At 46.4% G+C, this 10,450-nt stretch overlaps 1 protein-coding gene across 3 annotated transcripts in view; it reads right to left on the bottom strand.

The window, feature by feature from the left end:
* Positions 1–9,665, bottom strand: part of runx2b (RUNX family transcription factor 2b) — a 41,275-nt gene extending 31,610 nt beyond the window's left edge. For 2 of the 3 annotated variants that reach the window (XM_047021295.1, XM_047021291.1), the window contains exons 1-2: positions 9,228–9,665; positions 8,881–9,004 (exon numbers count right to left, since the gene is read on the bottom strand). In XM_047021295.1, coding sequence (XP_046877251.1) covers positions 8,881–8,938 — 58 coding nt within the window. In that variant the 5' untranslated portion in view covers positions 8,939–9,004; positions 9,228–9,665. Of the gene's footprint in view, positions 1–8,880 lie in introns of all 3 variants that reach the window. The other variant, XM_047021292.1, reaches the window with a different exon arrangement.
* Positions 9,666–10,450: the final 785 nt, after the last annotated feature.

A 10,450-nucleotide genomic window follows, 5' to 3' on the forward strand; every position in this document is an offset into this window, starting at 1 on the left:
TATCTTCAGCAGATGTAAGATAGCTTAGATCTTGTGATTCTCATGAAACTATATTTCCAAGATTTCTTCTTTTGCACATTTACTGAGCTTACGAATTGTGACACCACTGTGTGCTGTTTTTCTCATCCGTCTTAAAATTGTAGCGTTGTAATTTAACTTAAAATATATTTCTCTTTTGTCTGCTGGAATTGGACCATGCTTATGAATAAGACAACAATAGAACACTGCTTCAGAAAGGCACACGTGAAATGCATTTGTCAGCAAAAAAACATGACTGTTATTTTTGTTTGTGCAGAAAGCAATTCTCCCGAGACAGAACGGCACAGTATTTTCTTTCATTCTCTCTGTCCCAATTGCGTTTCCCTCCCAAACAAGAAATAAAATGAAAACAATACAAATCAAAAGAGCACAGCCCCAAGCCTGTCATTTAGCTGCAACTGCGAGTAGACTTTAGTCTCTGAGATTTTTTTCTTTTTCTTTCTTTCACTCTCTTTTACCCTCATCTACAGTCACACACACACTAATACACATAAAAGTCACACATACACAGTATTGTTGAGTCCTCCTGAAAAATCCTGACAAGAGAGGAAGTTGGGAGGTGTGTGGAGATTGAGAATATCTGATAAAATATTTCTGCTCCTTTGGGATGTCTGTCGATCAATCAAGATCATGAGATGATGATATGAATCCTTAGGTTGGACTCTTTCCAGGCAAAGAGAGAGAGAAAGAAAGAAAGAGAAAAACACAGAGAGAGTTCTCTTTCCTCAGGGGTGGAGTAGACAGTCAGTGAACAACAGATGACAGCGAGCGATGGAAGGCGTTGACGGAACAACAAAAACACTGAGGTTCGGCTAAGCTCCCCTATCTTCTCCAAGGCTTCTGTCTATAGTTGTGAGTGAGTGGAATGAGTGAGTGACAGAAACATGCGGCACGCAGACAGACTCTCTCAGGCAGGTTCTGGCTGCTGTTTGATGAGATGCAAATGTATTAGATGTTGTGGATCAGGAGACAGCGGAGGGGAAGGGCCCGCCCAAACGGGGGTAAAGTGTCTGTAAACTGGAGAGTCACTAACAATGTAACATACATCAAATTCCTCAAACAACTTCAATGTCTGTCTGTGAGAGATGAGCTGACAAGCCCTGGTCTTTCTGAAGATATGGCTACACAAGTTACAGGGAGTCAGGGATAATACTTTCCCAGAGTTTGTGTGTAGCACTTCTGTCACGGTCATGTCTTGGCTAGCACTTCTTTGTCACGGTCGTGTCATGGCTTTGTCTGGTCATAGCAGCTTTAGCAACAACACACATTACAGCATGTGTGAGTCTCGGTGTTTGCTCTCGGTCCCTATTGTGCTTTTGTCCCTGATGATGCAGAGGAGAAATCCCCTATTCTCTCATTTTCACTCTGATATTCCAGTTTTTTCTCTCTCTCTCTCTCTCTCTCTCTCTCTCTCTCTCTCTCTCTCTCTCTCTCTCTCTCTCTCTCTCTCTCTCTCTCTCTCTCTCTCTCTCTCTCTCTCTCGGTCTCTCGGTCTCTCTATCTCTCTCTCGGGCTCTCTCTCTCTCTCTCTCAGGAGTGCTGCTATCCCTCATCCCTCGCTCAACTGTTCTCCCTGGAGACCTGTCAGTATCAGCTACAGAAACTACTGTACACTTCAAAGCCAGACCTGTGTATTACACACTCTGCTTCTATAGCTTTTGTGTCTCTGGGGTGTATACAGTTTCACTCCCTGTGTGCGTGTGTGTGTGTATGCGTGTGTGTATGCATGTTTGTGTGTGCGTCACAGGTGGTGAGGAGGTGACTGGTCTGATTAGTGCAGTGACCAAAGAGACGCCCACCACATCACATTTGTCACCGCCTCTTTCCTGAAAGTGTGGGAGGGAGGGGAAGGGGGAGGGCTTAGGGGAAGGGGGGAGGGAGTAGTGGGGGAGGGAGGGAGGGTTCGTAGGTGTCATAATAAATGACCACCCCCGCTATGGCAGATGGGAGGTGGTTTTAAGAGACAGTCTCTTGTGTTGCTCCTACGCTATGGCTCACAAGCGCAAACTGATCCCTCTCTTTGTATCTGATATGAGGCTCTGTTCCGTCTTACAAAGACACACATACAGCACACACACACACACGGTTACAAATCCATACAGCACACACACACACTGGCCTCCGTCATCCTCAGTTGCCTGTGCTGTCAGATTACCATAAAAAGGCCTGGGTGGGCACTGAAGGGAGGGAAAGCATGTCAGATTTTCAGGTGTGTATTTGATCTGCTGCATCAACACCTCAACGCTGCCGGGGTGAGTGTGTGGGACGATCATTTGAGCACTTTAGGAGATGGGCCTGTGTGCTATTAATGACACCACACACCATCCAGCTCCTGTTCCTCACCCCCATACATCTCTGTCTCCTTCCGGCTGTACATTAACACCAGATACACACACACACACTTCTGGTGTGGTACAAACACATACACACACACACATACTTTGACGTGGCATGAACACACACGTGTACATTTGCCGAGTTGAGGGGGTGGGGGGGAGGAGGGGGTGGAGGGGATTGATTCCAGGTGCCAGTATGAGTGAGAGCATTAATCAAACAGACAGCTTCTCCTGTCACTGACACCTGGGCCCCTCCACCACCCACCTCCCTGACACCACCCACCTCCCCTCCACCCACCTCCCCTCCACCACCCAGCACCCACCTCCCCTCCACCACCCAGCACCCACCTCCCCTCCACCACCCACCTCCCTGACACCACCCACCTCCCTGACACCACCCACCTCCCCTCCACCACCCACCTCCCCTCCACTACCCACCTCCCTGACACCACCCACCTCCCCTCCACTACCCACCTCCCCTCCACCACCCAGCACCCACCTCCCCTCCACCACCCACCTCCCTGACACCACCCACCTCCCATCCACCCACCTCCCTGACACCACCCAGCACCCACCTCCCCTCCACCACCCACCTCCCCTCCACTACCCACCTCCCTGACACCACCCACCTCCCCTCCACTACCCACCTCCCTGACACCACCCAGCACCCACCTCCCCTCCACCACCCACCTCCCCTCCACTACCCACCTCCCTGACACCACCCACCTCCCCTCCACTACCCACCTCCCTGACACCACCCACCTCCCCTCCACCACCCACCTCCCTGACACCACCCACCTCCCCTCCACCCACCTCCCCTCCACCACCCACCTCCCCTCCACTACCCACCTCCCTGACACCACCCACCTCCCCTCCACCCACCTCCCTGACACCACCCACCTCCCCTCCACCGATAGCCGTGCTATCATCACAGAAGATTCAGAGTCAACCTGTTGATTTTAGCATGATCCTCATCCTCTCCTTTCCACTAGCTCCTAACCCACCTAGCTCTTAACCCACCTAGCCCCTAACCCACCTAGCCTCTAACCCACCTAGCTCCTAACCCACCAAGCCCCTCACCCACCCTAACTCGCCTAGCCCCTAACTGACCTAGCTCCTAACCCACCTAGCCTCTAACCCACTTAGCCTCTAACCCACTTAGCCTCTAACCCACCTAGCCCCTAACCCACCTAGCCCCTAACTGACCTAGCTCCTAACCCACCTAGTTCCTAACCCACTTAGCCTCTAACCCACCTAGCCCCTAACCCACCTAGCTCCTAACCCACCTAGCCCCTAACCCACCCTAACTCCCCTAGCCCCTAACCCACCTAGCTCCTAACCCACCTAGCTCCTAACCCACCAAGCCCCTAACCCACCAAGCCCCTCTCTCACCCAAACCCACCTAGCCCCTAACCCACCAAGCCCTTAACCCACCCTCACACTAACCCACCTAGCATTCCCCGTGTGATCTGATATATATGTAGGAGCTGTGCCTCAGTCAGAGGGGATCCCACATTCCTGCAGGGTTAAACTAACAAGGAGAAAAACCTGGCCTTTCTGCCGAGTCCAGCAGAACAGGTAGGGCCTTGTGTAGGTGGCGCTCTCCCTCACGTCGTCACGGCGACAACCCAAACAGCCAGCCGCCTCCGCACTCCAGATTTCCCCTCATCGAAATATGGAAGACGCCAGGAGCCTCAGAGCCTCTCGCTGAGAAGCAGAGCAGGGGGAAACCAGTAGGGACACAGCTAAAGATTTCACCGTAGTCCACTGTTTATTTTCACAGTTCTGAACCCTTGTATTGTAAACACGGTCTCTCCATAAACACCTCGAAAGAATAAATTAAAAACAATAAAGTTTACAATTCATAAGGGGAACAAGCGCAAAATGAGAGGTTAAAAACAGCAGCGGCAAATGGAGTATGTAATGATGGGGATATAATGCAGGTTTTATGTTTCATTAGGGGCTATTGTTTCCAAGGTAAGCCTGGTACTAGGTAGTTACTTCCTCCCAGAAGGCCTGTATCAGATCACTTTACTTCGTAGTGGGATGCAGTTTAAACTGATGGAGGAATGTCAGATCTTGTTAAGTGCGAAAATGGCACACGGCAGGCATTGTTCAAACATTCAATAATGATGTTAAATTCAATATCAGGGTTGTAATCCATTAAACAGCATGTGTGAGCTTGCACTCCTCTGTGGTATAATGACATGTTTGTGGTTTGGGGAACTCAAAGCTTTCAGTGCATCTCCATTTAAACTTCTCTTCATCACAAGTCTCAGCCTTAACAGAACACCCAGCTGTGTGTCTCTACAGAACTAGATTAACAATGATCAATTTTAATTGCAACCGCAAAAAATAAATCAATAGTAAATATTTCTTTTTTAAGTGAGTGATTGTTGATCCCTGTTCTTACAATCTCTGTGGGTAAAACCTGCCTGTTTACCAGCACTCGTAACAAAACGTCTTACAGCAAGTGGAGGCAATTGGCAGATATCCTTATTATAATAGTGCAATTGGCCCTGGGGCATGTTTGGAAGAGCTACTGAAGATAAAGAAAATACAAAAGAGAACACACACTCGCACCGAGTTAATGTTGACTCTCCCGCCTGCGTTTGTTGATGCCTTCTCTATGTAACAGGAGTGCATGTATTCTAGTTGCGAGACCTCTCCCTCCTATATGCTTGTTTTGGCAGTGTTAGACTCTGAGGTTAACTATGAAATGATTGTCAGTGGTTGTCTGATCTAGATAGAAAAACAAAGCTTGTTTTTCTTTTTTTTTCTTTTTTTCGTCATGAGGCAAAAGCAACTCGCATCATTTTTCTTGCTCAACACATTTTGGAATCCAACGCCTCTATTGTTGTTTGTGCTCCTTGAGAGCTTGTTATACAAGTAATCATTTAATATTTTGGAAAGCTTATGAAAACCACAGAGCATGATTTTAATCACAGCCCCCCCAAAAATTATGTGATCATTTATTATGGATATTCTCTTTTTTCTTTCTTGTTGTTTTTGGAGCCCAGACTGATCGCAATTCTGCTACCTCAGAATGAACATGTAGAGAACCATTAAAGTGTTTGTTTAGAGGTTTATTACATAGGCACACATGCAAGGCCACACACAAGACCATGAAAGGTCAAGTTAATCTTAAAGTGCATTAAGGACATTTTAAGTTAATTAAGAATTCCTAGTGAGAGCATGATTGTTTCAGTGTACCACAGCCACAGCAGTGTAGCCCGTGGCGACATAAAGCTAAACCCTGACAGTCACAAGAGTCACTCCATAACCACAACATTCACTGGTTAGCATAGACTACAAAACTGGACCAATTCATCTCCCCGTGATTAAACACTGATATGTTAAAAACCTCAGTCCCTGATTAGCCTCAGATTAATGTAAACTTCCAGCCCTAATACTCTCTAATAGGTGGTTACTTCATTCAGTCTCCTAACACACGTACCTTTTTACTCCATCAACACGACCCTGCTGGGATTAAATAACATGTTTGCCTCAGAGGTACAATTAAGCAGCGCTAAATAGAGTGCCTTTGAGGCCCAAGCTGTGGGAAGAGACTTGCTGCACAGTAGCCGCCACTGAAGAGATGAGATTTTCCCTTTGGCTTTTTCAAATGACCTATTGATGAGTGGGCTTCAGGTCTTCCTGGCAGGGCCAGAGGGAAGATGTCTGGTTTGCCTTTAAGATGTCTCCTCGCGTCTCCACAACGCAGGGCTGTGGTTAGATCTGAGGGGAGCGCTTATGCAACAGAAGCTGCCTTTCTCAATGTATATAGGGTTTCCCTGCAAATTATTGGAGATTTTCTCAGGGGAAAGTTTTCCACCGGGAGTCTTCATATTATAGCGACGTCGTCTCAGATCTTTTTGATCTCTCTGATTTTGGTCCTTTTATTTCTCAAGCGCCAAGCTTACTGCATCATAACTGCTCCCACAACGTAATTGTCTATATCTAATTAAGTTTGTAATAGAGAAAATAGGAACCAAAGTGTTCCCTAGAGAAGCAAGGCGGTTCAGTGGGTGCCACACATGTTGAACATGATCCCACCCTCCCTCTTCTGCCAGTATGAGAAGTTATAAAAAATGTATTCGAGGCAATTAAATCTAAATGACTTGATCCAAATGCCAAGACAAATTTTAACGAGGTCCTTATTCAATGGGAGTACTTGCCCACTGAGACTGTAGGATTTATTGCTGAGAGTGTGCAGCGTTATAGATTCCTAAATGATACCTTTTTAGAGACACTGATTCTTTTTGATTTGTTATAAATTCTATGAACGACTATAACTTATTCATGAAGCAGTATGTTCACTTAACTTGTGGATCCTTCAAATTTGTCTGTTACCAAAATTTCTGGCATGAACATAAATCGTTTTGAACACTATGTTGATAATATTATTAGGGTTTTCAGTTATTCTATACAGTTTTTCATGTAATGTAATTATAGCTAAATATGCCAGTTAACAAACTGTGTTTGAACTGCTAATAAGAGACCAGGGGACAATGTCAATCTCGCTCTTGTTAAATAGACAGATCGTTGATCATCTCTCCTCCCAGATAGATCCTCTCTCTTGAACATCTGCCTCCTTGCCTCCTGTCTCTCGCCCTGTTCAACCGGCAGCATGCTTTCAATTTCCTGCAGCGCGGCTCCTCTCTGCATCCTCCCAGGGTCCGACCCCAGAGACACACCCAGGGGTCAGAGGTTAACATGGTAATAGGTGGTGGTGATTGGTGGAAGTAGCTCTCTCTCCCTGGGCTTTCGGAGCATATTAACCCACCGTGCTTCTGTCGAGCCGGCAGAGAGGCAAGGAGCACAGCTGTGTCTGACCACGGAGTGAACTGACTTCTTAAAAACATCTTTTAAACATTTGATTTGGATGGAGAGGTGGAGGATATGGAGTGTAGCGAAAGAGGAATCTGTTTAAGTTGAACCTCACTCAGTACAACTCAGTAATGAAAATATTTCTGTTTAAATTTAAATTCATCTGGTGGAAGGAAAGTAATATTTGTTTTTCTCTCTTTGAGTACAATAATTAACAAATTATATTGTTGGACAAACTTATTTGTTATAATATACCAGGTCTGTTATTAAAAATAACAGCAAGCCGACAAAAATTAAAATTTACTGTCATAAAGTTCACAGTGGTCTGTTAACTATCTAGCAACAGTTCGCCACAATTGCATCAATTACACACTATTTGTGGAGGGTAAGGCCCTGAAATAGTTCAGATTTGAGAAATGTTCAGAAATATATAAAATCCAAACATTTATTTATCTTGTTGCACAGAACATATGTTTTCTCTTTTAATTTAATTAAACCATGAAAGATATCTCCGGGGAATAATTGCAATACATTTATCCTGTTTTCTTGCTGTGGAGTGTAATATTAGTAGGAGGTTTTGTATACAGACTGACTCAAATCCTTTTTCCCCAAACTATCCTTTTTCTTAATGACTGGTGAGATTGGTGTTCCCTTACTGATATATTGCAGTGTAATCAGTCTAAATAAGAGTATTTAATTCACAAGAGACTGCAGTCCATTGATAGCTGTAATCCAGAATGTGATAGGGAGACCAGTGAGAGGTTAAAGTTGAAGACAGAGATATTCACGCCCAAGTGAGCAACACCATCTCAAATGGTCAGTGACTGGACAATTTGCATTATGAAGAGGGCAAGACCTCTACCATAAACCCCTAGAACCAACACAGACACACCAACACGAACTCTTTCGGCCAAACTCTTTCTTTCACCGTCACATCTTGCTTGAATCCACAACTGTAGACCGTAGACTGTCACCCGACTGTTTACGTTTGAAAGAAATTGCGTGTTTTTGTTATATAATGACACAGCTTCAAAAAGATAGATTCAAGTAGTGTAAACATCACCTCTTTCTCTCACGTTTTCATACAACAAAAATGTGGAGTCGATATTGTTACATAACGGCTGCTTTTGGTTTCTCATCTTTGCGCGCCACACAAGGCTAAAGAGTGTTTGGGTTGTATGAAACCCTCATAAAACCCTGACCCAATCCCCTAACCTCTTGCCAAACCTCTAGACCTGACCCAATCCCAACACCTAACCCAAACCTCTAGACCTGACCCAATCCCAACACCTAACCCAAACGCACAGGCTTGACCCAATCCCAACACCTAACCCAAACCCATAGACCTGACCCAATCCCAACAACTAACCCAAACGCATAGACTTGACCCAATCCCAACACCTGAACCAAACCTGTAGACCCGACCTAAACCTGTAAACCTGACTCAAACCTGTAAACCTGACCCATCCCAAAACCTCAACCCAAACCTCCGGTCTTGAATCAATTCCCAAACTTCGCACCGACCTTTGGACCTGAACCCATCCCCAAACCTCTAGCCCTAACCCAATACCCACACCTAAGCCAAGCTCCTAGACCTGACCCTTACCCATAACCCAAACCCAACACAGACACTAACTTCCTGAGATAGTCAATCAGTCAATCACAGAGTACTCACCCCAGAAGAAGTTTTGTTGACATGGTGTCACCGTACTGAAAAGGCTGTTAGATGCCATAACTGCCTCTGGTCGCAGCGAGACCCACTTTTGTTCCTCTGTGGTTTCTGTGACCCTTGACACGTCCTAAACCAAGAGCACGCACCATGTCATGAAGATGGCAAAAAAGGAGAAAAAAAAACCTCCACAAGAACTGCTTTTTTGTATCAACTATTCAGATGACCACAAGTAATGACCAGGTCTGGATTTACGAGAGAAAAAAAAAAGGTTGAGGCAAATATCGTTTTTGCGGATGGATCGGATGGTGTTGGGCTAGCTTGCTCTGCGAGTGTGGTTGAAGCTTACTTACTCGCTTAGCGCGGTCCCTGTGACTGATGCCGAGCCGCGACGATTAACCATTTACGCTCCAGGTCGCTCTCAAACACACAACCCCGAGCCGCACGTCTGTGGTTCTGTGGTTGTTTGGGAGGCGAGCAGAGCCCTCACACAACCCAACAAGCACCAGCTTTAAAACTTGTCTCTTTCCTGCCCTCCATGTGCTGTCACTGGAGAGCCTGGGTCACATGGCTCTGACGTCATCACAGCACAAAAGTTGAGTAGGACAGCCTACCGTTGTGGCTTTCTTTGCTGGTCTCTTTTTTTCCCTCCTCCTCTCTGAATCCCTCCTTCCCTCCACGCACGGTGCGGCAGCTCTTCCAGTCTCTCTGGGGGATGGGGGTCTGACTCCCTGGAGTCTGGAGGCTTCAGAGGGGGCAGACTGCTCGACAGCCTCGGCCTCACCAGCATATGGGGAGCAGCACTCTGCTTCTACCTCCCTTCACTCTTTCATCCCCTCCCTCTTTCCCTCCCTCTCTCTCTCCCCCTCTCTCTCTCTCTCTCTCTTCTTCTCAAACTGTCTGGCGCAGGGCTTCTGTCTGCCTCTGAGTTTGGAGAGCTGAGTTGGGTAAGACGTGAGTTTGTGAGCGTATGAGGATAGCTGGCAGAGTGTGTATGTGTGTGTCTGTGTGTGAGGGAGAGAGAGAGGGGGGGAGAGAAAGAGTGAGAGAGAGAGAGGAGCAGAGTGCTGGGTGGGTATGTGAGAAGAACGGAGGTGGTGTGAAACTCTGGTTATTTACAGAAGAGTCTCTGCCGAACTAGTTTAGAGTCGTTGGGTTTGCCCCGTGTTTGCAGTATGGACGTTTTCTCTCTCTTTCTTTTCTCTATTCTTTTCTTTTTCTTTCAAATCTTTGACGAAACACGTGTGTACTTGTGTGTACGTGTATGTACGTGTATGTACGTGTGTGTGTGTGTTTGCATGTCCTCTGTGCTGAATGAGTCGCCTGCTCTGTGCTCTCACAGCAGTGACAAACTGAGTGAATCCCGTAAGAGGTCGTAAATCATGGCCACCTGTCATTCTCCTGAAAGAGGTGCCTTCTTACACTAAGAATGACACACTCTCTCTCTCTCTCTCTCTGTCTTTCTGTCACTCTCTCTGTCTCTCTCTCTCTCTCTCTCTCTCCCGGTGTCTCTCTCTTTAATACAGGATCTCTGATCTCCACTGCAATCAGCTAACATGACTCTTTACTCAGTACA

The sequence above is a fragment of the Hypomesus transpacificus genome, chromosome 6 (genome assembly GCF_021917145.1).
Source record: "Hypomesus transpacificus isolate Combined female chromosome 6, fHypTra1, whole genome shotgun sequence".
Classification (NCBI taxonomy): Eukaryota; Metazoa; Chordata; class Actinopteri; order Osmeriformes; family Osmeridae; genus Hypomesus; species Hypomesus transpacificus.